Genomic DNA, 27,511 nt, shown 5'->3' with positions numbered 1-27,511 from the left:
CTGATGTGAGCTGGAAAATGGGAGTTGTGACAGATACTATGAAAAGATGGGAAACGTATGGTACAGCTTAAGCAATCATAGCTTACAATTTTTGCTAACTGAATATACAGCCAGTGCTACAGTTTCATAAATTAAAACATTCAGTTTGAATTACCCTGTGACAAGTTTTTGAATCCATTAATTTTACTCTAACTCGAAGTCTTATCTTCTTTAGTATTTACTGTAGCTGAACTTTAATTAAAGTAAAATAGCACAACTTTTAAATGTTAGTGCTTTCATCATAGTTTATAACTAATCACATAACTGGATGATAAGACAATGGGTCTGAATCTGCTTGCATGTATCCACAAAAGGTGCATCAGTACTGAAATGAATAGGACAGATCCCCAGATAAAAAGGTATGTTTACTCATGTATGCGTTGTCTATATATGATATAACTCAAAAATGGCCTTTTTCACTGCTTATGAAGGAGATGGAAATTGCACAGTAGGTATTTTGCCTTTCTAACGTGGCACATTAGGGGTTTAGATCCTTTTCCTTAAAAGACTTTGAAGATTTGTCTCATAAGGTTTTTCATACCAGGAGAAGAACAAATCATTAAAATGTAAATGAGAACCTTTCCTAAAGCTAATGTCATAGAGTGAGCAATGTTCACAAATTATACTGTGATATGTGAGTTATCAGGCAAGGAAGAAACAAAAGTTTACCCAAACGAAGTGGCTGCCACATCTATTAATTGCAGACCATCTTCAACAAGTGATGAAATTAAAAATCAATGGTCAAAAAGGCACAAATCAGTAGTCAGTCTAACAGATGAACCAACCTGGAAAATGTAATTTCCTGCAGTTGCTTGGAGATCAATACAGCAAACAGCAAAACAGTTAAAATTCAGTGATTAATGATGAGATTCTCAAAAATGCCTAATAGATTCAGAGTAAAAGTTCTAAGGTCACATCAGTATTTCTGGAAATCCTGTCTCTAAACCACTTAGTTTCACTATCTGGATTTTCTTTTTAATACTACTACCCAGCCACTTTATACATCAAAGTGTATACTATTAGCATGATATATTATTCCTATTTTTCCTGTAATTCCTAAATAATACTGTGAAAATAATAAAACCAAACTTAAATAAAATTGAAATCTTATTTATTTTGCCTCAAGCTGCTGTGCTTTAAGATCCACTACTGCTTATGTATTCCAAGTATGATTTTGTTTCACAACAGCCTTTGTATTTACAAATGTGGAAACCACCTACAGTTTTGCATTAAAAAAATCTACTGCTCAGTTGGCAGCCTGCAAAGAAGTAACAGTTCATGGTAACTCTTTCTTTCTGACCCTAACTGTCAATATTAACCCACTGCTAAGAAACTACAACACAACTCCAAATGAAAGGGGATATGTTTCAAATATAAAATTATTTTTAATCATTTGTGGAGAAGTTTGGTCTATAGTTGAAAATAATTTCAGAATAAATATACTTATATCTTACTCATAAATGCTCCAAGGAAAATAACATTTTATCTGAGATATGCCCTGAGCTATCTAGACTCCTTAATAGTGCAAACAATGTTGCAGTGATGCCTGGTTTCATCCTGGCTTTTGTAAAGAAAACACAGCAACTGCCCACAGAGCTCCTAAATGGCTGACACACCACAGCATTATGGTCACTACAGCAGTTCTTGTAGTTTTGCTAAGTTCCTCTCCATCCACTGGATATTAAGCTGAATTGTGTCAATTGCCTCTTTTACACAGCGCAGTTGAGAACTCTCCTCTGATTTTGCCTCAAAAAATGACTTCACCTGCATAGCAAGACAAAAGAAATAAAATTTTCATTAAAATCAACACTGGTCACACAAATAGGTTCAGAAGCAAAGGCTACACATGTGTTGCAGGAAATCTATTATTCAGAATTATTTTTATATATGCAGGAAGAAAACCTCTCAAATGAGTTCCCAAAATGCAAGGAAAATATTTTTCATGGTAACTGCAGCAATAACTCATCTGGTTCCAATAAATTATTTCACCAGTAAACAGGCATTCACTTATCATATTGATCACAGAGCAATTACAAAGCAAAGTTCTGGAAAATGAGTCGTCTTCTGTGACAGCTGATTGTTGCAAGCAATCCTCTTCAACACTCTAGAATGACCCACATACCCACTCATAACTGTCAGTGCTAGCACTTAAAATACTACAGAACAAACCTTGAATAACTATCTCTACGAAGTAATCTGAACAAAAACATTAGGCTAAACCATAAACCATGCTTGATACATTAAATTCAAGGCCTCGTTAAAGAAGACAGCAGAGATTTCTAATGGCTATTGACTGGCTCTTAACTGATATTCAACCTCCACAAAAGCTCCTTGGGACTGTTGACAGCAAAAAAATCCCCAAACAATAAAGCAATTCCTATGGCACTCCATCGCATTCCAGAGAGGCAGAAAGCATAGCCTGTTTACAAAATTTAGACCAAAATTCTAGACTAAATCATTATTTTGGGAGACAGCGTGTTCCAGTGAACAGGAAAACAAAACAGCATAAACAGATAACTGGGTTCAAGTCTATCACAGATTCAGTATGTAATCGTTAATATGTTTATGTATATATTTGCCTTGTGTGAAATAGGGAAAGCAATAGGTGTATATCCTTGCAAAAGGGCCTCAAGGACAGAAATAACATGTTTTCCTCATCCTTCAATTAAATGAAAACAGCACTGGCACCATGAAATATCCCTTTCTAGTAGATTAAACCACCAACCTCAAGTAGATGTGTCTTTGTTGCAAATTGAGAAGTTGATAAAGTAATGATATTCTGGATAGTATATGAGCCTAGGTGAAACCTGAAACAAAAACAAGTAAGTTATTTTAAACTAGAAGCCACTTTAAGATGCACGTTCAGTACATGTACACATTCTTATTTCTCCTTTTTTGTTTTAGTAGTTGGAAATCATTATAAGAACTTAAATTCAAGTTTACATATTACATATGTCATTTTTCAAAAGAGATACAAGGTCTTAGAAGCCCAAGCCTCTAGTTCCCTAAAAATTAAACTTTAGAGCAAAAGACATTAAAAATTTTCAAACTTCTATCACAGCACAATTAGTAAAGAACTGAGGACATCACACACTGAATACCAAGACCTGCATTTGTGGTATGTATTCAAAAATTCTACAGTAATTGAATTTGCAACCAGATTTCATTTCAAGCAAAGTAATTTTGTAATATTGCATAATAAGAGCTTGCTAGGGCAGAAATTTTCAACCAGGAGAAGCTTTTTTAGCAATGTGAAAATGTTCCAGATCAAAACTAGGATTTAGAAATAGTTTTCCACGTACTGTTAGCTTTTGGAAGACTTGCGGGACAGCTGTCCTGATGGGTACCCTTCTAGGCCAGTTAAGTAGAACATATATTTCTAAAAGTAAGTGGGATTTTTGTTTATTAGGTTTTGGGATTGCTGTAAAAAGGCAGAAAAAAAAAATCTGAATGAATTCCCTTGGTGTGCTTTTTAATGCATTTGATCCACATAAATATCCCCTATGTGCAGCAATCACTTTAGAGACAGCATCCGTTTAACAGAAATTTAAATTTTTAAAAGATTACTATGAGGCTCTAGGAGATTCCAAAGTCTCATCAACTACTGGTGAGACTTCAAACTTTATGTTCCAAGTTATTTTTGTAAAGTCAGATTTCAAAACAGGCTTTACAAATTTAATAGAAATCTTATATGAAACCAACTGTTTACTATCTTGCTCTTGAAAGAAACAAAAAGGTGCTTTTTATACAGTGAGTATGAAATTTCAGCTACATCAGAAGGCTTACTTTCGTGTAAGCTTTTCCCAGTTCTCTTTGACAAAGTCCCAGGCCAGCAAATGCCCAGTCAAACTCTGGCTAACAGTTGATACGATATGTGAAAGCTCCTGTGCCCTAATGACTTCTCCTTCAAGGCTGTTCTGCATTAACCTAAAAGACAAAGTATATGAAAAGAGACAGGAAAAAACAATTATTCTTATCTTCGCATGATCTCCTAATACTCCTGAATTAGATGGAAAAGGTTATATAATAGATATAATATAAAGATTATGTAATAGACTTCTGGCATCTGGAACACACCAACTCTCCATTTTATAACTACTGTACTTGTTTAGCTTTAGTTTCCAAGTGCCAGAGTGACCTTAGCTCTAAACCAAGTACCTGAATTTTCATTGCTGTTGAAAAAGATGAAGTAAATTCTAACAACTTGTAAAAGAAAACATAATACATTGTGTGGTGGTTTAGGCCCTGCCGGGACCAGAGACCATGTTGCCATTGCTCCTCCCCCACCCTCAGCCAGTCAGGCTGGAAGTGAGGCACAAACCCTGGGTTAAAATAAGAAAACATTTAATACAACAGTGTAATAAGCAATCTGAACAACAACAGTAGCAATGGTAACAACAATAAACAACAATACAGTAAGCAAGACAAAAGATATACAGACAAATACTGCAATGGTTATGGAACAAGCCCGCCGTGTGCTCCCCGCCACCAAAACCACAAACAAAAAATTTCCTGTGCTCCCTCACCGAACCTGATGTCAGCATGGTATGAATAACCCGGCTGGACATCCCTTCCCCCTCTCTCTCTTAACCCTATCCCAGCTGAATCAGGACACATTGAAAAGTTAAGAGAAAAAAGCTGTAACGAGAATCACCTAGCAGCACAAACTTGGTCCTCCATGCAGTACTGAGTGTTGGTCTATAGAGAGTTGTTGGAGCATAATGTAAGGTCAAAATTTTATGCAAAGAAAGAAAAGAAAAAGAAAAGAAAGGAAAAAGGAAAGAAAAGAAAGGGGAAAGGAAAGGAAAAAGGGAAGGGGAAGGGGAAGGTAGGGGAGGGGAGGCAAGGCAAGGCAAGGCAAGGCAAGGCAAGGCAAGGCAAGGACCCTAAACAATACCCACCCACTCCCCCCCAAACTAGTTATAATCTTGATTACAAAGATAGACCAATCTTTTAAGACCTCATAGGACAATCTGCAATTGTGTTACCTTTACCACAAAGTCAGCAATTTTGTGTTACCAGTAGTGCAAAGCCTTTATGTGAAATTGTTTTCTCTTTACACATATTTAGAATTTGGCCATTTGAGCTACTCTGTTACATAAATTATTTTAAAGTTAAAAATATCACGTTCTTCATGTTTATGGAAGCCTGTACAAAACATGCAGATAGACCAGCAATCACAAATTTTTTCAACAATTCAAAGATTTTAGCACCTTTAATTTTCACAACATACAACTCTTTGGCTCCCTCATACCAGATCAGCTTTCTGACATCTTCTGTGGTGGACAAGGCTTCAATCATCTTGCTTTTCTCTGCTTCAGAAACTGAAGATGAGTACATCTTTAGGAGGAATTCCCAGCCATCACTAGATTTGGCTCCAGCTATAAATATGGCTTTCATAACATCACTTGGCAGACTACAAGGAAAAAAAAACAAAACCAACAACAAAACAACAAGAAAATAAACAAAAGAGGGACATATAAATGCCTATCTGGCGAAAGAAGGAAGAAAAGTTACAAAGTCAAAATATTAGCATGAAAAAGATTCCTCTCTTTTGAGCAGTTTAATTCGGTAGAAATTGTAAATTTGCTGGATTGAATTCATGCCAGTCTAATACTTTAAATCACTAGGAAAAAGCAAATTGTGTTGGTCACATGAAAGCACAGTAAACTGTGCCAAACAAAAATCTGAGTAATTTTCTGTGGCTAAAAATGCACAAGAATACAGAGCAGAATGAATTCTACAAGATAAAAAGGCATGCTTTGACATTATTACTAAGTAATCCTCCTTGAGCATACAGTTTAGGAAATGCAGATGGAAGCAGTTTGTGACTGGTTTTGCAGTCACACTTAATAAGACTGCAGAAAAAGATTTAAATTCTAACACACTTCTCCCTCTCATCTTGAAAGAGCAACTACTTCTACATGAGGAGCAAGTCAAAGACAGAATGAAGTGCTTTATCAATGCTGTTGGTGCTGGCATGCATTTTTTTGTTTGTTTGTTTATTTTTTTCCAAAAAATGGTGGCAAGGTAACAGGAAAACATGTAGACAAAAGAAGTGGAATTCCATTTTTTGTGGTACCTCATTGTTCCATTAGACTTCATCCACTTCTTAAACATCTCATTGGCAGTTGTTCTACAGTTTCTCATATCATGGGTGCAGGCAAAAGCTAGCAGCATTGACCGGAGCTCTCGTTCAGACAGGGTCCCATCATCTGTCCAGTGCTGTTGATCAATTTTATCTCCAAGCAGGTGCTCTATTCTATGCTAAAGGAGGAAAAAATATGATCAATAGCTAATTCTTCCCAAGAGGATTTTCTAAATTAAAAAATTAGTTTCAGAAAAGAAAAAAAGTTAAATTTTAGAACTGTGGAAGTTACACATAGCAGCTTTTCATCTAAATATTCCAATTTACATATACCATTTCTTACCGGTATGAATCAGGTACCACATTGATCTGAAAGATGGGCCAGATCTACACCTTAAATTGCACATGGAAACTGAAGACTACTCCAAGCTATGGTTCAGACTTGTATGTAGTCATCTTACTAGCTCAACTAACTATAACTCCTGTATGTTTAACTGCTTTTAACTCCATTAAGCTACAGTTAATACACCTTAGTTTAGCACAAGCAAATCAACAAATCTTTATCTAGAGGCTGAACACCTTTCACATCTGTAATTTTGTAGCTTGCCAAAACACAGCAAGGTGACTGACCAGCTACCACATCTCAGCTGAAATGCTTGAACTTAAATATAGCCTCACAGAAACTGAATATCAAACAATAGTTTGGGCTGTTTATCACAACAGATCTGTAAAACCTTTAAATAAATACTAAATAAAGAAAATTATTATAGTAGTGGGGTTTTGTATCTTGTAAATTTCCTTAAGTACTCACTGATTAACCTTACTTAGTATAAAGAAAAACATCTGCTATTTTATCTAATCATTTAATAGTTCTCCTTCTAGACTAAATTCCTTTGCTGATGTTCTACAATGTAAAGCAAGGATCATTTTATACCTGTAGATAAGTACAGACAGGATGCTTCATACTAAGAAGGTAAACAGAAATGAAAGACATTTCCTCAGTAAGAACTGAGGGTATGATGTTGGATTCATTGCTAAATCTGTAGCACTGTAACATGTTAATCTATCACACAGCTGGAATGGGACAGTGACAACCATTTGTGTTCCTAGTTTTACAGTTAATAATTTTTTTTCCATTGCTCTATAATGTATGTTCTTCATCCACTTTAATCATTTTGGAAATAACTTTTCTATCCATATTGTCATGAACTCTGTTTAATTGCATAACTTAACTACATTGACCTTCATAGCCACTACAGCAAACACCCAGACACTACTATATTCCCACTGCATTACACTCCTTACGAAACATTGCTGGGGGTTCGGAGGGAGTGAGTAGGTGGAGCAAGTCGATCCAAAAAAAAAAAAAAAATTTCAGTAAAATGTCACTACTACTTAACAAAAGCAGACAGGACTGACAAGTATCTAGAATACAACCAAACTCAGTAACATTACTGAATATGTTCAACACTCAACACCTAAAAAGATAATATAACTATAAAGAACATTACAGCTACATATTTCAAATCATAATTTACAGAAAACTAAGACATACCATGACTCGTACTGCCAGCTGTTGTTCACCCTTTTTCTCCAAAAGGCTGTATATATGACTCAGCTGAAATAAAGCTTGAGTGAGTGGTGAAGTGCTGCTCTCTTTGTTAACGTAATCAATCAGCTCAAAGGCCTTTTCCAGAGACTCTTTTCCTAGACTATAGGTCAATGAATACAAACATTAAAATTGTTTCCAAAGCAAAAGCACTCCCTGAATCCAGAAGTGATGCTCTCCATTGCATTAACAGAGCGATAGGTGAATAGAGGGAATAACATAAGAAACACTTCAAATGTACATATTTTCATATTATAGCATTGGTAGGACATCAACAAAACAACAATGGCCACTAACATGCCTTTAATTAACAAAAAAATTAAAATAAGTAAGAAAGTGTGATGATAATTTCTGAAAATATTTATTATAAATGAGGGTACTCAGATACAGGAGGTAGCTGTCAAAGAGGCCATCCAGAATGCTCAACCTGCTATGATGGCAGTGGTGAAAGACAAGAGAGGGAGCCAATAAAAATTTGAGAGGAAAATAGCTTATTACTCTAAAGTGGAGCACTCCTTGACAGAGTAAGGAAAACAGTCCTCGAGGCAGATTGTCAGACACTGAAGAAAACAGTGTCTTTCAAAAATGGAAGCTATCATGTGTCTCTTCGTGATGCAAATACATTAGCAATATGGAAGCATCAGCAAAATAACTTTTTTTTTAAAAAAAAATAGTGAATGGTGAAGAGTTTCAATACTCTAATAACTGAATTAAAACTCATCTGAAGCAGTCTTCTCTAGAATCTAAGTGTGATCTTTAACATGGAAAAACATTAAACACCTACTAACTGTTTTCCAAAATAAAAGTCTTACCCTGCAAGGCTGAAGATATTGTTGATCAGATTGGCTCTGTCTTTAGGACTCAAAGCAGTGTGGTTTTTTTTCAACAGATCAATTAGTGTTTTCCAGTCTTCAGCATAGTGTACTATGTAATAGCCGTTCATGTCCACATTGAATTTTATCCATTCCACCTCTTCTGGAAGTTCAATGACAGCTAATGAACAGACAATCAATTAGCAGCTGAAACAAACATTAGCAACTGTTCATACAAATCCAAATCTGTGAAACAGACTGGTTCCAGAGTCAATAAATTATTGCCACCCACTAGTTCCCCTTACTATGAAGAAAGAACAGCCAGTACAAAGCTTCTATGAGAAGGCTCCAAAATTCCTCACTATACTTCTTCCTCCTTCTTCCTACATCTGATTGAATGAACAGTATCACAATCTGCCCTGAGTTGTATTTATGCAGTTAATTACTTAAGTGCAATAATTTTTCTCCTTCTGTCCAGTTCTTCTTTCAAACAACCCCATGTACTCTCTGCTCACTTTCGTATTTTAAATATATATATATATATATATATATATATTTTTAAAGAGTAGTTACACACACTGTATAAAGAAATAGATAAATTAATATGGAATGAAGTAGACAAAAGGCCACACGCTAGTTTCAAAGCCAACTAGATACAAAAAAAGGAGGCCTTGGGAAAAAGCTCTTAATTTCAGTTGATTCTGTAAGTACTGCCAAAAATGTCAATGCATCTGAAATGTAAGTATTCTACTCCAAACTGTTTTGTACATCTCTTTTACTCTCATATCCTCCATGTCCAAATTTCTACAGTGAGTAAGGAATTAGTATGATGAATATGAGACCACCAACAGGGCCATTTAAGGTGGAAGAAAGAATGAGGAAATGAGGCTACTCACCTATTAGTTCTAGTAAGATCAAGAACACAGTCAATTAAACAGCTTTGTTTTTTCCATTCTGATAATTCATAGTATTTTTTTTCTAAAACTCCATCTCAAATGAAAAAGGCCAAGAATAACTTGTAGGTTTTGTAAAAGCAATGTCAGAATGACATGAACTAACATTATTTACTGTACTTATAGTACTTCTAAAGTCATTTTAGAAGGGTGGCACTTTGTAAGAGTCAGTAAACAGTAAAAATGACAAGATCAACTCTGAGAATTTTGTTTTAGATTTCTAAGGCTTTATTTGAAGAAGTAGAGGTGCGAGATAGGTTTATGAAGAATAATTGCCAGTTAAATGCACTGAATAGTAATTATAATGGGGAAGAAGAAAATATATCAGCAGAAGTAAGATGAGTCAGACCAGCCTCAATAAAATGCAAAAACCTATTTAAGTCAGTGGAAAGCAACTGACAAAGTGATTTTAGCACAATACTACGTAAGTGTATAGTAACTATTCACTTGGTAAGGAAAAACAGTGCTGCATAAAAACCATTCAAAGACTAGCAATTTAGGATTAAACTAGCCACTGCAGCAAAAGCACAGAGTTTATGTGAAAAGATCTAAATGCTTCAAGTTCTACATCATTCTCAAAAACTGAATCTGTTCCAGATGCAATATTTGCTTTAATGTTATAAGAAAATAAATAATATTTCAGTGGAAAGTGACTTCCTCACATTTCAGTACACTGGCAGAGCAACCTTCCCATTACTCACTCTCTAAAAGGACATGCAGTTTGAGAGATTTTGTGCATACACTGGGATGAACAGAGTACAAACTCCAAACCTGTGCTTCTGACCCACTTGCTGCCATTTACTTGTATGTATCCATTCTGATAATTCATAGTATTTTTTTCTAAAACTCCCTCTCAAATGAAAAAGACCAGGAATAACTTGTTGACTTTGTAAAACTAATGTCAGAATGACATAAACCAACTTTCTAAAGATGACCACCGGTAGTGCTTGGCTCCAGATCTCTGTGATTATTTTGTACTACGTATGCTCTCCTCTGTACATCTTACATAAGGGTGCACTCAGAAAGGTCAGTAATCTATAACATTTACGTAACTTGCTACTGAAATTTTGAGTCACATACCTGACTTCTGGTCCAGTAAATATGCACTAGTACAATGGGTAAAGTTGCAGTTACTAGTTATGTAGGTGAGAGGAATATGCCACAGATAACTGCAAAGGAAAGCAAGTGTTTACTGACATACTATGCACGTGTTCTTTGACTTGAAGCGTTTGTTTAGACTTTTTTCGTTTCAGTATTTAAATATATCAGTAGTATTAGAAACACTACATGCTATTATATAAATCATTCATATAATAAATTATATATCATACATATAATCAGAATATGATAAAAGAATACATGTACAGCATATACAACAATTATTTTATTCCCACCATATTGAGGAGTGGGAAAATGTCATTGAATCATAGAATGGCTTGGGTTGGAATGGACTTTTAAAGGTGATCTAGTCCAAGCTCCCATCATAAGCAGTGACTTCTTCAACTAGATCAAGTTGCTCAGAACCCCATCCAACCTGACCTTGAATGTTTCCAGGGACAGGTCATCCACAACTTCTCTGGGCAACCTGTTCTAGTATTTAATCACCCACATCACAAAAGAATTATTCCTTATATCTAGTCTGAATCTACTCTCCTTTAGCTGAAAACCATTTACTTCCATCCTACAGACACTACTGAAAAGTCTGTCCCCATCTTTCTTTTAAGAACTGAAAAACTGTAATAAGGTCCACTGAGAGAGTTCTATTCTCCAGGTTAGCAATCCCAACTCTCTCAGCCTGTCCTCCTAGGAGAGGTTTTCCATCACTCTGAGATCTTCTGTGTCTCTCCTCTGGACACACTCCAACAGGTCCATGTTGTTCTTGTATTGATGACTCCAGAGCTGGATGAGCACTCCAGGTGGGGTCTCACCAGAGCAGAGTAGAAAACCAGAATCACCTCCCACAACCTGCTGGCCATGCTTCTTTTGATACAGCCCAGGATATGGCTGACTTACTGGGCTGTGAGTGCACATTTCACTGGTGGATTAAAAACCTCATGAGAGCATCCAGTTTTTAATCCACCAGTATCCCCCAGTCCTTCTCCACAGGGTTGCTATCCATCCCTTCACCCCACAGCCTGTATTGATACTGGGGGTTGCCCCAACCCAGGTGCAGGACATTGCACTTGGCACTGTTGAACCTCATGAGGTTCACATGGGTCTACTTCTCGAGCTTGTCCAGGTCCCTCAGGCATGTCAACTGCACCACTCAGCTTGGTGTTATCTGCAAATTTGCTGTGTGCACTCGATTCCACGGTGTATGTCATTCATGAAGACATTAAACAGTACTTGTCACTGTACAGATGCCTGAAGGATACTGCTTTCCCTAGTACTTCTTCCTCAGTTCCAGCATGCTAAGTAGCTTGTCCAAAGTCATATGGACAGGAGATCCCTGGCTGTATCAGAAATTCAGCCAGTATTATTTTCTTCTCAGTCCAATGTTCTCTTCCTGAAATTTTATAAGCTTTATTAAAAAAAAAAAAAAAAAAAAAAAAAAAAAAAAAAAAAAAAAAAAAGGTAATTCAAGTACAAGAATCAAACTCCAAATCATGGTGTGCTGGGTTTGTGTGTATGGGGGGGCCTTTGGGTAGCGGGGGAGGGGGCTACAGTGGTGGGTCCTCTAAGAAGCTTCTCAAAGCTCTGTCAGTTTCAAGTTGGACCCGCCTCTGTACCAAGGCCCAGCTAATTGGTGGACGATGGCTGTGCCTCTGTGATAATTTACTTAAGAAGGGGAACTTGGGAGGGGGAGTTGGAGTTATGAAAAGGAGTTGCAAGGAGAACACCTGTGTAAACACTGAGATCAGGGAAAGAAAGGAGGAGTGAGGGGGGGAGGTGTGCCAGTGCAGAGGCTCTTTCCAGCCTGTGGTGACATCACTGGTGGAGCAGATGTCAACCTGAAGCCCATGAAGGACTCCACTCCAGAGCAAGGTGACTCTGCCCAAAGAAGGCCGTAACTCTGTGAGAAGAAGCATCTGCTATTGAAGTTTGGCCCTGGGAAGACTGCAACACACAGGAGGGATCCACACCAGAGCAGGTCAAAAAGAGTTGCAGCCCATGGGAAGGACTCATGTGGGAGAAAGTTCATGGAGGACTGTCTCCCATGGGAGCAACACCACGCTGTAGCAGGGGAAGAATTCGAGGAGTCCTCCCCCTGAGGAGGAAGAAGCACAGGACTAACCACACCCCCCTATTCCCTGACCCCTGCACCTCAAGGTGGGAGGAAGAAATCAGGAGCAAAGCTGAGCCTGGGAAGCAGGGAGGGGTGGTGGAAGATATTTTTAAGATGTGGTTACACTTCTTACTGTCCTACTCTGTCTGTTAAGTGGTGGTGTTGTTAGTGTCTGAATTAAATTGATATTATTTTTTTATTCCCCTAAGGAGTCTGTCTTTTGCCCATGACCATAATGGGAAATCATCTCTACTTGTCCTTATCTTGATTCCCAAACCTTTTGCTTTTTTCCTCTCCCTTCCTGAGTGCGAAGGGGTGAGTGATGGCTGCATGGTGGTCAGCTGCCCTTTGGGATCAAACCACAACCTGTGATAATAGAAACCATAATTGATTGCATACTACAAGAACTGCCTCAAGTAAACTGCAAGCTGGAAGAATAAATGCTAAGGTGGCTCATTAATGATGATAAGGACATGACTAGAGAAAACAAAACTTTGAGTGAGATGAAACAAGTTTCACATTTGCTTTCCAATTTTGACAGGGACCTCTTCTGTGTATGACACACAGATCACTCTTCTTCAAAAGATGATGCACTCAGCTTCTGTTAAGACTTCAAACAACTGATTAAAACCAACAAAATCTCAAAATGATTAAAGCTTACATATTTTGTTTTGATACAAAATACACTAAACTTCATCACATAAAACATATTTGCAGTACATGCATCGTTACAGTTATCAACTGCCACACTTTTGCTTCTTCAGCATTTGTGTATATACTTCCTCTCTGATATATTCAGTCATTTGCTGTCATGCATTAGTGCCATCTTAAAATTCTAAGCCAAGTAAACTTTGATTCTAGCATTTCTACCTTCTTCTGACAAATCCCAAGATACACAATGAATTTTGGCAGGAATGAGCAGCAGCTCTAAAGTCAGACGTATGTATCTGTAACTTCTGCAAACTTCTGCAACCTATCTTTCTTCTCATTAACCACACAAGACTTTCTGAAATCAAAAGAAAACTTTACCTGTGAGATCTGTCTTTTGTTATTAAAAACTCTTAAGAATTCATTCTGCTCTTTACCACAACATCATCTCAATCTTAAAAGTTTCAGGAAAGGATGCAAATAAGAAACTCAGCTTACAAAGGATGCTACAGATTTTTCCCAGTTGCTTGGATGGAAATAGATAGGGATCCTCAGGCAGATACTAGATGTATAAATTTCTGTGCCAAATTCTCTATTACTACCTGCCTTCAAAAAAAATATTAGAACCCCTGAATCCAAGCAAGAAAAATGTACAAGATACAAAAAAGATATCTGAAGGTAGATTTTAATGGATAAAAGGTATTAAGAAGATAATAACCTTGTATCTGATGTCCAATTTTCTGGTTCCATGTGATACAAAAATTTCTCTTGTTGTAAAGAAATAACATTTCTCTTTCGAACAATAGTGACTAAAGGAAATCCTTTATGCTGAATCCATGTTTTCATCAGCTTTTTTACATCTAGTGTTCCATTGGTAACCTGTAAAACAGAATCATAACATAACAAGAAAACGGCAAATGGAGAACATTTTTTAATCTTCCTCCTTAATTTGCCAAGTAAGTAGTGGCATGATTCTGCACCTGTAAACAACTACTTTGACACTGAGCTTGTAAATTTTGTAAGCAACAATTTAGTGGAGCAGGTGGTTTTTATTTTCTTAAGTTGAGGGAATCCTGGCCAAGCAATGGAAAGACAGATTGGAAATATCAGGTAGGTTGAACTGGTATGTCATGGAAGTGAAGAAGGTAATGTTACAGAAAGGAAAGTTATGGGAAGCTCTCAAGCTCCCCCCTAGCCTTTCTCTCTCCTTCTTGGTATTCTGATATTATGTGGGTGTTTCAGGTAAAAGATCTTATAATTCTGAAATGAATATTAGAAATTGAATTAAAATGACAGTGTTTGTTTTTTTTTTTTTTTTTTTTTTTTTTTTTTTTTTTTTCCTCCCACTTACAAGCCTTTGCACAGCTTAACCTTCAACCTCTTCTAATCTTTCAGGAATTTTTATACTACAACATCCCCACTGAGGGACAAGTACTTTATAATGTCTACATATCACAGCCTCTTTATTAGCAGAGACTATCATCCAACATGAAAAAAGACTATATGCCTTCTAAGTTAAGAAAATATGTTTTAGGTTGAGCTATCAGGAACATAAGGAAATTAAAATGTCATTATTCAAGTTACATTTAACCTTTACTAACCTATACTGGGTCTTTCGCTACTTTATCTCATTAACATCTCACTTCCCAGTGTTGTCATTCAAGTCAACAATAACATGTTTACACTCATGGGAAAATACTGTATTATTTATGTAGAGAACAGTCTTAAAATTTAAATAGGGATTTCAATTCCAGGGAAGCAATTCTCTATCAAAAGCTTAAAATTTATAGAATTTGAAGTCTCCATGAAAAAACATACTTTTTATATACTTCCAAACTCCACACTTGGCTAAATCCTCTTCCTCCACCTTGTTATCACAAGTTATCATTGCTACTACAATGTTACATTATGTAATCCCTTCATAAATTGCCCAAGATGTGCTGAATGCATGCTCTCACTTTCTTTTGCCATTATTCCTTTCTTTCTTTTCCACTTTGAAACCACCAGAAATTTATAAGGTCATTGCTACCCAGAAAAACAAAACAAAACAAAACACACTAGAAAACACTAAACCATAAAAGGAATGTTAAGCGATCCAGAAACTGTCTAGTACTTGCACCTTGACAACTTGTCTTGACAACTTGCACATCTCAAGTCTTTCTGTCTTAATATTGTGAGCCACCCATAAATTTTAAATTTGATCCACTGAAATAATTCTATTTCAAAGTAGAACCCTTTGCAATCACCTGAAATCAAACCAATTTGTTAGAAATTATAAGTTCATTATTTCATCCTAGCAAAACTTTTATTGACTTTAATTAATTTTATTGACATATCTTCCTTGAACAGCTCCAGTGAAAGCAAGACATGAAAATTAATTCAACCATCTTCCTTCGAGGTAAGGTATACAAAAAATTTGCTCACTGTGTTACAGGTTTTTCTTCTAATTCATGTGCAATTTTCTCATCTTCACTCCAACTATGACTGTCAATTTCCACAGAGAAAGTCCAGACTTAAGAAATGATTGTTCATTTTGTTATGTGGACAGAAAAGTTCATGATCAAAGAAAAAGCCACTTTTACAGTTGAAATTTTCAAATTTACATTCAGCCTAGGTGTAATTAATGGGAGTAAAAGAAAAGAGCCAATCTGTGTGCTGAATATCATAGATTTGTTTTTACTATTACCATAGATATGGAAAACAACCAAAACCAGTAACAAAGATCTCACTATATAATAATAGCAATGATTTAATTGTCATAAGGGAGACAATAGTTCACATCTAAAATAGAGAAGAATCAACAAGTTTGGACACAGATATGGGCCCTTGTATTATGAAGATAAAACTTTGAAAGAATTAACATATCTAGGCACTGACTAGAGTCCAAGGGTACTAATAATGGTATCAGTCAGTTCAAAGTTCAGATATGTACACAATAATTTGTGTGAGCTACTCACATCCATATAGTTCATAAAGTTTTAATATTCAGACACCTATTGGGGTAAAATATTATTGAGCAAAGACTTTCCATCAAGTTCCTAGAATGGATGAACTTTTGATAACAAGAGCAGAGCAAGTAATCAGAGATGCAGTCTGTCTAGATTTGACTGTTAATCAACAGAGTCTGGTTGAGAATCTGAAGGTGAAAGCCCATCAGAAAAAAAGTGAAACTAAGCATTCAAGATACAAAAAGAAAAATATTTAAGACAGAAAGAATACCAAAACAAAGAAAAACAGACACAGGGACAATACCTATATTTCAGTAAATTCAGAGAGGCAATAGCTGAAAATCAATGGAAAGAAGGTAGTTCAGAAAATGTGCCTTCCCAGGGGAGCAAAATAATAAAAGCCCAAATGTAAACTAACTCATTGTAATACCAGACCAGTCCAGCTAAACCAAAAGTCTTTGAAAAAAGGGAATATGAAAGTGTACACAAGTGAAAACACAAAACTAACAGCATTTACACTTATATAGAAAAAACCTCACAAAACAAATCAAAGACTCAGGCATAAAATGAGGTGCAGTCAGAAATGGACACAGAGTAAAAGGCAAACACTGTAATCAGCATCAGAAATTATCTAAAGAATCAGTTGGTGATCTCCTACACACAGAAAGGCAACTTCTAGCAGACAATGCTGTTAAATACCTGGTGTCAGTGGGAATTTGGTAACTATTGAATTAGCACCAAATACAAAGGGTTGTTTCTCATTAAAATAGGAAATACACACTGAGCTCTAACATTAGATGTTACTAGGTTGGTTGGATGCAATTCACTTAATAATACTAATAAACGTGGGTGAAGCATCCCCAGAGTTCTTAACAATTACTTTTGACTCTTAAAAGATGATGACTGAACTTCCAACAGACTGGAGAAAGAGGCCTGCTGAGTTTGCAAAAAAGCCAAACTTTCCCCGTGGTCAAACAATATGTTTATAACTAAAAGAAAGTTATTTTCTGAGCTAGGGAGACAGACTTAGTAAATAACCTAGTTTTGAGAACAACCCTTGTCCCTTGCCATAGTAACAGTTAAACTGCATCTAGCAACAGTAAACCCCTAACATTAATTAAAAGTGAGCCATCTGTGAGGTCTTGCTAGCCACTTTATGTGGTACTACCATCACTGTGTGATATGTTCTCTACGTGTTCATGACTGAAGATGGTTGGTCAGGAGGCTCCATTTTGCAGAGGTTGAGAAGAGGAAAGTCTAGTTTGCACTATAAAAAACACTATACAAACCGGAAGAGTTCTCTGTCATAAGAGAATCGCAGTCTGATATTAGTAATAATCCATCACTAGCTGTCAAACTAGTGACTACATGTGACTAAACACACAAATTTACAGCCACCTGTGACAGCTGACAATAACTGACAGTGGCTTCAGTTCTGCAGTTCAAATATCATAAGGTAGATGCCAAGAACCAAAACTAAACATTAAGTTAGTATCCTGTCTAGCACACAGCTTCCGTGAGGGAACCTCACATGTATTTCAGATACTTTAATACATACTATGAAGTACACACACTCACAGGGAAATCTGTTCCTTTCCCTTTTACATCTACCTTGACACTCCCTGAGGATACTCAGCAGCTCTTTCTTGTTGGAATCACTGTCAATCTTGCACTCTCACTGTCTCATACACTCTCTCCCTCTTGCACACTCCCCTCTTTGCACTCTTCCTCCCACTCTCTTCCACTCATGTGCTCTCCACCTTGCACTCTTCTACCTTCATCTTTTCTTTCTCTCCCTTCTGCTGTCTCTCCCCGGTCCTTCACATGCACCCTCTCACCCCTGCCCTCTCCAGCTCCCACATGTCTGACTCTCACCCTTGCTCTCTCCTGTCTGTGTTCCTGCTTTCTTGTGCCTCACTCCCCACCCCCCACACCCAGTCAGACACAGTCTTATGCCTGCCTTACAATTTGTAAGCTGCTGAAGTAAATTGTCCCCTAAAATTTATCTTCCTACAATTCCAGCACCATTTGCTGAAACAGAAGCCATCACTGAAGCAGGTTGCACAGGTAGAGAGTATCCCAAGACCTCTGCAGTGGTCTACAGTGATTCCTTGAAAGTAACATTTTGTCCTGCATTTAAGATAACTATTTTTATTCTGGTCTTGACACACTAACAGTGCAACTGTAGAGAGGGTATGTACATACTGACATGTCCACACATGTAGTGCATACACAAGTCTAGTGCTTTTTTGTAATGATACTCAATGGAGTCCTAGAAGCTACAGGAATCTCCATATCTACATGACAGAACTTTGTACTATGATAAGCAAGAACTCTTCATCTGCAGTCTATTATCTTATTTTGGTCATAAACAAGGAAATAAATACAAATTTACAACACAGAGAAGTGAAAAAACAAGAACAGTGTATCAAAGATGGATACCTCATTCATGCTGTCCCACAAGTCATCACTCTGGGCAGATCCATAGTTATGATTATGCAAGTATACCTCAATGCCAGCTTGGAAAACATCCTTGGTGAGATAGTGCTTCAGCATCAAAAGAAGTGAAGCCCCCTTTAGGGAGAAAAAGAAGAAACGAAATGGGAAATTAAAGTTATAGAACTTGTTGAAGCACATGCATATGATAGCTCTTTCACAGTACAAGAATAACTCACAAGCTGCCAGATTTTATCCCAAATGATATAAAGTGAATAATTACCTTTAACTCACTTGCCTTGGAAAAATATTTTTTTAGTACTTCATAAACTTCAAATATGGTGACAAAAAAAAAGCTATTAAAGCTTGAAATATTTTACCAGCTGCTTTGGAAAAAAATATTTTTTAGTATTTCAAAGGCTCAAAATAAACTTACAAAACAGGCTAATAAAGATTAACATTTTTTCCAATTAACATAATCTCAAAAATATCGCCTTCTTACTGATAAGTGTCTGCTGGCTGCCATATTTCATTAGTGATACTCTTCTGCATGGTACAGAACTGCACTTGTGAGACAGTGTTTAGCAGTCATATGATTACCAGTTATATCAAAAACCTAAAAACACAGGAGAAATACGATATACACTTAGTAGCCTGGAATTGAGTGTAGAAGGACAAGTGCATTTTAACTGTGTTTAAATGCAGCCATGTTTTGTTAAAAAAAAAAAAAAAAAAATTTTTTTAAAAAAAAAAAAAAAAAAAAAAAAAAAGTAGTAATTGAGTTATTTTAGTATCAAAGTGACCACAAATGTGTAGACAGAAAGGTGGTTTCCACTTTTTTCAGCCATAGATGAAAGCCATTTTCTTTCCATAGAAATGCTTCTATATCACAGCCACTAATGAATAAATTGCCTGAGAACTTGCACACTGTAAAACTGAATGTGGATGAGCAGCCACTGATCATGAAGACTTTAATGGAGCACTTTATATTCTTGGTATTATTTCTGAAAAAGGATCAAGAAAAAAATTAAAAGGAAGATTTTAATGAAAGCATGTATGGTTCTTGCACATTCCAAATTCAAGTTTTGGAATTTAACTAACATCTTGCCTGAAACTGAAGGCTGCCTTTGTTATTCTAATTATTCATGAAACTGCAATGAATACCCCTTACTATAGTTTTTTACAATATGGTCACAATTTCCTCTCTTGCATGCATTCATACCTGACCCATAGCTCTATTACTTTTACATACTGTCATATCCTCCCAAACACTCTGTTGTGGCAGGTGGATTGTTGTCACACCCCTGAGTGTCAGGTTTACTGACAGTCTGCAAAACAACAAGGCTAAAAATAATTTTGTACAATAATTTCTATTACAGACAATAAAATGTAGAGGCCACTTACTGACAACTGTGTCAGTTGGTATTATAGTAAAACAAAGCAAGTTTTACAATTCAATAACAGACCACCCTTAGCTGATTAGGGACCATGTTACATGTGTCTTCCCACCCAAATTGCCAAAAGCACTAGCTAAGATACAGGGCCAAGAGTAGTGTAATACAAAGATGGCAGGCATGAATGAAGAGCTATCGAATTAAGGCCTCTGAAACATAGAAAGCAGACATAAGAAACCTGTTTCTGACAATGCTAGGGCAAAAGTTCTTCTGGCTAGCTCCTAAACTCAGAGCTGTAGATTTCTACATTTCTATTCAGAAGGTGCACATACTCATTAGTGGCAGTAAAGTAATTCTCCAAATATAATGCTTTACTAATTGACTGAAAGTCCAGCCCAATCGCTTATGGGCATTTATGAGTCAAAGAGTGACAGAATTGTTATCTCTGATGTTGGCTGGTTACAGACATGTAACCAGGACATGGTGCATAGCTTCCAGAAACTCACCAAAAAAGGGAATTACTTGAGACAGCAACTCTGAAACAAGAAACAACAGCCATGCCTTTTGATATACAGATTAGGGAGACAAACCAAATCCATTTCACAACCAAGGGAAGCTGAAAATCACACATCTTTGTTCTTGTAGTTCAGGAAACAGAGACCAAATAAAGAGAAGCACATCACTATTGTAGGTCCATTTGGCATCTCAGACTACTCAAGGATGCCAGACAACATACATTAACTCATTGAGACTTGCAGAAAAGAAATCAGACGAGACAAACCAAGACCGCTGTGTGAACTGTATTCCACTGAACAGAGGAAGATTTAGTATTTGACTATTTTCTAGTAAGCACTAGCTGTCCCCATGGTTTCTTATTAGATGAAAGTATAAGCATACAAAGATAGTGAGGGAACAAAAATAGAGCTAATACAAAAGATATGTGTTGAGTTTGTGTTTGGTAGGGGTTTTGATAGAGGGGAAGGGGCTACAGTTGTGGCCCCTGTGAGAAGCTTCTCAAAGTTCCCCAGCTCCAAGTCGGACACACTTCTGGCCAAGTCTGAGCCAATTAGCAATGATGGCTGCGCCTCTGTGATAACATATTTAAGAAGGGGAACTTGAGGGGAGGAGTTGAAGTTGTGTGGAGGATATGTATGCTAACGAGATCAACTGAAGAAAGGAGGAGGAGGAGGGGGGAGGGGGAGGAGGGAGGTCCACCAGAGCAGAGAATCCCCTGAAGCTTGTGGTGAGAGGGGAATCTGTCCCCCTGCAGCCCATGGAGGTCCACAGTGGAGCAGATGTACAATTGCAGCCTGTGGAGCACCCCATGTCAGAGCAGGTTGCTGAGCCCAAAGAAGGTTGGGACTCTGATGGAAGCCCCCGCTGTAGCAGTTCATCTCTAGGAGGACTGTGACCTGTGGGAGGGACCTATGCCAGAGCAGTTCATGAAGAGCTGCAGCCTACAGGAAGGACTCATGTCAGAGAAAGTTCATGGAACTTGTCTCACATGAAAGGGGCTCCACACTAGAGCAGAGGAGGAGTATGAGGAGTCCTTCCCCTGAGGGAGAAGAAGCAGCAGACAGTGGGTGGTGAACTGACTGCAACCCCCATTCCCTGCCCCCCTGCACTGCTGAAGGAGAGGTGGTAGAGAAAATTGGAAGCAAAGCTGAACCTGGGCAAAAGGGAAGGGTGGGAAGAAGGTGCTTTTAAAATGTTGTTCTATTTCTCACTGTTCTACTCTGTTTGTAAAATTAAGTGGTCATGTTTAAATTAAATTATGGTTGCTTCCCCTAAGGAGTCTGTCTTTTTCCAGTGACCATAATCGGTGAATCATCCCTCTCTGTCCTTATTTCCCAAGTCAGATTCCCAGATTCCCAAGTTGTATTTTCTCCTCCCCATCCCTGAGGGGGAAGGAATGAGTGAGCATCTTTGTGGCGTTCAGTTGCCCTCTGGGCTCAGATCACGACAAGATATAAAAGGCTTTCCTCCAATACTACCAAAATCAAGGGATACAGTATTTAAAATCTGAGGCAATAAAGTAAAAAATTGGCAAATACAGATATTTGCTCTCTCAAGCATTTTCAAGTAAGGCTCTGTGCACCTTTTAAAACACAAACTTCACACACAAGTTGCAGACAACCAGGATATGCAGTGAAATAATTTTACATCCTAGATGCAAGCCTCCATCTCAGGAAGTCTCTAAAATACTGGGTTTTTTTAAAGCAGAAGGAGCATAGAAAGGAGTGACTGCTTCAGTTAAGTGCTTTATTGTTAATCTTTTCTTAAGTACTTGTTACAGTCTGCTATCAGAAAAAAAGATTAAATGTCTAACTAACATCTGAATATGAGTATTTCATTTGTGCTGAAGCATGCACCAAGCAGAAGGATGTTAAGTAAGGACACAAATACACATACATAATTTTTTTCCTAATTAAAAGCTACGTAGATTCTCAGAGACAGTATTGAGAGGTCTACATTGTGCTAGGTGTAAATTACCACAATTGTCAGTACATGCCTACTTACTCATGATCCACATTCATGTTTTCAATAGCTAATATATCACTTCCCAAATATTTTCAAATATTTTTAAAGTTACCTTGATATAAGAAAGTGCATCAAACATTTCTTCAATTTGTTCTGAAGACTGAACAGCAGAAGAGACTGGATGTGAAGAATTTAAAGAATCCTTCATCATAGCCTTGAAAATTAAGTTAAGGAAATCTTCATCCTAGTAAAGAAACATTTATGAGTGTCTGAGAAGTCAGAAAATGCATGATATGCAGAACAGTAAAAGTTGTCTGTTTTGCTCTTCCATTAGTCGATCATGCCATTCATTGCTCACCTTTCTGCCAGTGGAGGCAGCAAAAGAACTGTCAGGGTAGCATTCATAAAATCTTCCCTGCCACATTATCCAGACCCCTAAGCTACTGTCTCAGGTAAAAGAATCATTGACACTAGAGAAAATAAACATACCTACTAAACAAGTATATGCCATATTTCAGATTTGGTTCATCAATACTTTGTTATTTTTTTAGGGAAATTACTCACTAAACTGATGTTTGTGTGAATGTAAACACCACCTTATCTAGTGATCCTAGGACCAAAGTATCTTCTTCTAGAACAAAGATATTTGCATTTAATATACTGTTACCAGAACAAGGCAATCCCAAACACTGAAAAGAAGCCGAATGACCATTTCATTCATTTCACTGAGACTTGAATAAACAGTTCTCTACACAGTTTCCTCTATGCAGTAGAGTTAAAAAAAAAAGTTAAGATCTGTGTACAATACAATAAAGATAGCCTTTAAAGTTCAAAATTTTAAAGCTGTTCTCATTTACTGTAGTTCTGAGTGATTTTTTTTTTTATTTTTACCAAAAACATTTTGGCACCACCACGTGGTGAAGTGACATGTTGGTGAAGGCACCTTGTCAAGCACTTTTCAGAATAAAGTATACAAGTGTTAGTCGTGGCCTCATTAAACCAGACTATTTTTGTGTCCTCCTCTCACCACATACGCAGAACAGCTACACAGTGACAAGCAGAATGGCTGTACAAACATACTTTCTGTGGCCATCAAACCCAACAACCAAGCTAGGCCAAATGAAAACTTCTTAAACACCCAGGTCCAAGAAAGAATTATACTGAAACAAGTTAGTAACCCAAGTTTCTTAATGCAGTAACAAGGGTGATTTAAGAACTCAAAACACAGTCAGAATGCTGAGAAGAACACAATCCATCAAGCAGGAAACAGTCAGTACACATCAAGTTTTTATTCCCATGACTAATGCAAATCACATAAGCACTCAGAGAAGCTGGTTCCAGAAGCCAGGTAGCTCTTCTCCTAGGAGACACCTTTACAACAGATACAAAATTAGTCTCACCACTGTCACCCCCATTTAGTTCCACGAATCTTTGTGTCTCTGCCTGCATTCAGTGACAGGGACACATTACAGCAGTAGCTGGTATCCATTCCTTGGAGATGAAAGATCACGTTTGAATCCTTCATGTTTTCCAGTGTCTGAAAAGTTAGCTCACTTAGTACTTCAGTGAGCTTTAAAATGATCGCTAGGTTATTATATCAGAAAGATTCTATCCTTCGGCCATATGTGTAAACAAAAGTGCCTGTGGGAGTAGTGCATTGTACTATCAGTATAACTCAATGATATCAGAATACATGGAGTGGGAAAATAAGATTCACTGATACCAGGTCCCCTAATCCAGACATAAGCAAGTACCACAACAATGGAAAGACAGGAGTTCCTCTAGACATATTTAGTAACCTAAAGCTCTGGAGCTTCCTAAGTCTACTAGGAAATGAAGAGGCAGACAAACTTAGTCAACTACATGCCTGGACTTCCTGTATAAAAAATTTAAGTTATGATTTGCTATATAGACACACCTTTCAATACCTACTATTTTGCACGGAATGCTTTAACCTACACAAACTACAAAGACAGCATGTAGACTACTGTGCTGGTTTAAGCCCTGATGGGACCGGAGAGCACGTTGCTGTTGCCCCTCCCCCACCCTCAGCCAGTCAGGCTGGAAGTTAGGCACAAACCCGGGCTAAAATAAGAAGAAATTTAAAACAACAGTGTGATAAAACAATCTGAACAACAACAGTAGCAATGATAACAACAATAAACAGCAATAACAGTGAACAAGAGAAACGATAGACAGAGAAATACCACAAAATGGTCAGGGAACAAACCCGCAGCATATGTGTGTCACAACCCGAAAATGTAACGAGAAAGTAAAAAGAGGTTCTGCCCCTGGACCCGACGTCAACATGGTATGAATAACCTGGCTTGAGATCCCTTCCCCCTCTCTCTCTGCTGGGGAAAACTTGACCCTATCCTAGCGGAACCAGGACACAATCCACCCCTTTATTCTATACCATCTGTGTCATGTCCAGCTGCCATATAGCAGTTAACAAGAACAAAACAATAATTTACAAAGGCACAGCATAATTCTGGGCATGTTCTAACCCAGAATCAAGTCCCCCTGTGGTACACATTAGACCTCTCCATTGTCCAGCATCACCCACCAGGAACACCCAGGTCCTTGGGCAAAAGCAATCCCATGGATGGGTTTGCCTTTACCTTTGCCTGGTGCAGGACTAAACCAGACCATTTTTCCCAATATATTCCTCACGTGCACCACAAGGACTTCATCCCCATCTACAGCACGTGGAGGTTTTGACTGAGCCAGGCCAGCTCGACTGGCAGATCCTCTTGTGTTGACTGACAAGGTGGCATTTGCTAGATGCATGTGCCAGTTTTTGAAGGTCCCACCTCCCAGTGCTTTCAATGTGGCTTTTAACAGTCCATTGTAGTGCTCGATCTTCCCAGGGGCTGCTGCATGGTAGGGGATATGGTAGACCCACTCGATGTCGTGTTCTTCTGCCCAGGCAACTATGAGGTTGTTTCGGAAGTGGGTCCCGTTGTCTGACTCCATTCTCTCTGGAGAGCCGTGTTGCCACAGGACTTGGGTTTCAAGGCCCAAGATGGTGTTTCATGCGGTGCCGTGGGGTGCTGGGTAAGCTTCCAGCCATCTGGTGGTTACTTCCACCATTGTGAGCACGTGGTGCTTGCTTTGGCGGGCCTGTGTCAGTGTGATGTAGTCGATCTGCCAGGCAGCTCCACATCTATATTTCAGCCATCGCTCTCCATTTCGCTGGTGCTTCATCCACTTGGCATGTTTGATTGTAGCACATGTCTCACATACATGGATGATCTCTGCAATGGTGTCAAGAGTAAAGTCCACCCCTCGATCTCTAGCCCACCGGTATGTTGCATCTCTACTTTGGTGGCCCGAGGTCTCATGGGTCCACCAAGCTATGAACAGTTCACATTTCCGCTGCCAGTCCAAGACCACCTTAGCCACTCTAATCTTAGCAGCTTGGTCTACCTACTAGTTGTGTCGATGTTCATCAGTGGCCTGACTCTTGGGTACATCAGCATCCACATGACGCACCTTCACGGCAAGGTTTTCAACATGGGCTGCAATGCCCTGCCATACTTCAGCAGTCCAGACGGTTTTACCATTACGTTGCCAGTTGTTCTGCTTCCATTGCTGCAACCATTTCCACAGGGCATTCTCCACTGCCCATGAGTCGGTGTAGAGGCAGAGCCTTGGCCACTTTTCCTGCTCAGCAATATCCAAAGCAAGCTGGACAGCTTTCACCTCTTAAACTTGCTTGATTCACCCTGTCCCTCAGCAGCTGCAGCGACCCGTCGTGTGGGACTCCATACAGCAGCCTTCCATTGTCAATATTTTCCCACGTACGACAAGACCCATCAGTGAACAGGGCATATCCCTTCTCCTCATCCGGCAGCTCGTTATATGGTGGGGACTCCTTAGCACGTGTCACCTCCTGCTCTGGTGACATCCCAGCGTCTTTGCTCTCCGGCCAGTTCGTAATCACCTCTAGTATCCCTGGGCGGCTGGGGTTCCCTATTGGAGCCCACTGTATTATCAAGGCAATCCTTTAACTCCACGTGGCATCGGTTGCATGATGTGTGGAGGAGGCCTTTCCTTTGAACATCCACCCCAGCTCCAGCAGTTGGGGTGCCAGAAGGAGCTGTGTTTCAGTGTCGACCACTTCTGAGGCAGACCGAACTCCTTTGTATGCTGCCATTATCTCCTTCTCAGTTGGTGTATAATTAGCTTCAAAACCTTTCTATCCCTGGCTCCAAGAATGAAGAGGTTCACCTCGGGTTTCCCCAGGTGCTCTCTGCCAGAGGCTCCATGTAGGGCCATTCTCCCCAGCTGCGGTGTAGAGCATGTTCTTAATCTCCTGCCTTTCCTGGACTGGCCCAAAGGCTACTGCTTGGGCAATCTTCCGTTTAATCTGTTCAAAGGATTGTTGTTGCTCAGGGCCCGATTCAAAATCGTTCTTCTAACTGGTTATGTGGTAGAGGGCTTACAATCAGGCTGTAGTTCGGGATGTGCATCCTCCAGAATCCCACAGCACCCAGGAAAGACTGAGTCTCCTTTTTAGAGGTTGGTGAGGCCATGGCTGTTATCTTGTTTATCATCTCCATTGGGATGTAGCGACACCCACCTTGCCACTTTATCCCTAGGAACTGAATTTCCCTTGCAAGCCCCTGTGAGAGCCCAGAAACCAGGCCTGTGAAAAACTAAGACAAACAGCCTGGGAAAGCAAAAGTTGCGGCTGATTGAAGATATGCCTCAAACACTCCCAAGACAAAACCATGAGTCACAGGGTGCTTTCTGTGGAGGCCGAAGCTGATAAGGCTGCTCGATGTATCTGGGGGAGAGAGCCCTATGGAGATAGGATGGCTCTTCTCTGGCGCACCTGGGCAAATTTCAAGGGCCATGTGTCCGGTGAATGA

The 27,511-nt window shown here is 38.5% G+C and overlaps 1 protein-coding gene across 3 annotated transcripts in view; it reads right to left on the bottom strand.

The window, feature by feature from the left end:
* Positions 1-1,086: 1,086 nt before the first annotated feature.
* Positions 1,087-27,511, bottom strand: part of LNPEP (leucyl and cystinyl aminopeptidase) — a 92,737-nt gene continuing 66,312 nt past the window's right edge. For all 3 annotated transcript variants that reach the window (XM_026866075.1, XM_026866074.1, XM_026866076.1), the window contains 11 exons: positions 22,747-22,878; positions 18,766-18,897; positions 14,094-14,254; positions 10,582-10,670; positions 8,549-8,729; positions 7,683-7,839; positions 6,122-6,306; positions 5,294-5,455; positions 3,826-3,966; positions 2,765-2,846; positions 1,087-1,803 (listed from right to left, as the gene is read on the bottom strand). In XM_026866075.1, coding sequence (XP_026721876.1) covers positions 1,672-1,803; positions 2,765-2,846; positions 3,826-3,966; positions 5,294-5,455; positions 6,122-6,306; positions 7,683-7,839; positions 8,549-8,729; positions 10,582-10,670; positions 14,094-14,254; positions 18,766-18,897; positions 22,747-22,878 — 1,554 coding nt within the window. In that variant the 3' untranslated portion in view covers positions 1,087-1,671. The remainder of the gene's footprint in view (positions 1,804-2,764; positions 2,847-3,825; positions 3,967-5,293; positions 5,456-6,121; positions 6,307-7,682; positions 7,840-8,548; positions 8,730-10,581; positions 10,671-14,093; positions 14,255-18,765; positions 18,898-22,746; positions 22,879-27,511) is intronic.

This window comes from Athene cunicularia (assembly GCF_003259725.1).
Source record: "Athene cunicularia isolate RWA chromosome Z unlocalized genomic scaffold, athCun1 chrZ_part2, whole genome shotgun sequence".
NCBI lineage: Eukaryota > Metazoa > Chordata > Aves > Strigiformes > Strigidae > Athene > Athene cunicularia.
The sequence above is the reverse complement of the archived record's forward strand: the minus strand, read 5'-3'. Positions and strand labels throughout refer to the sequence as shown.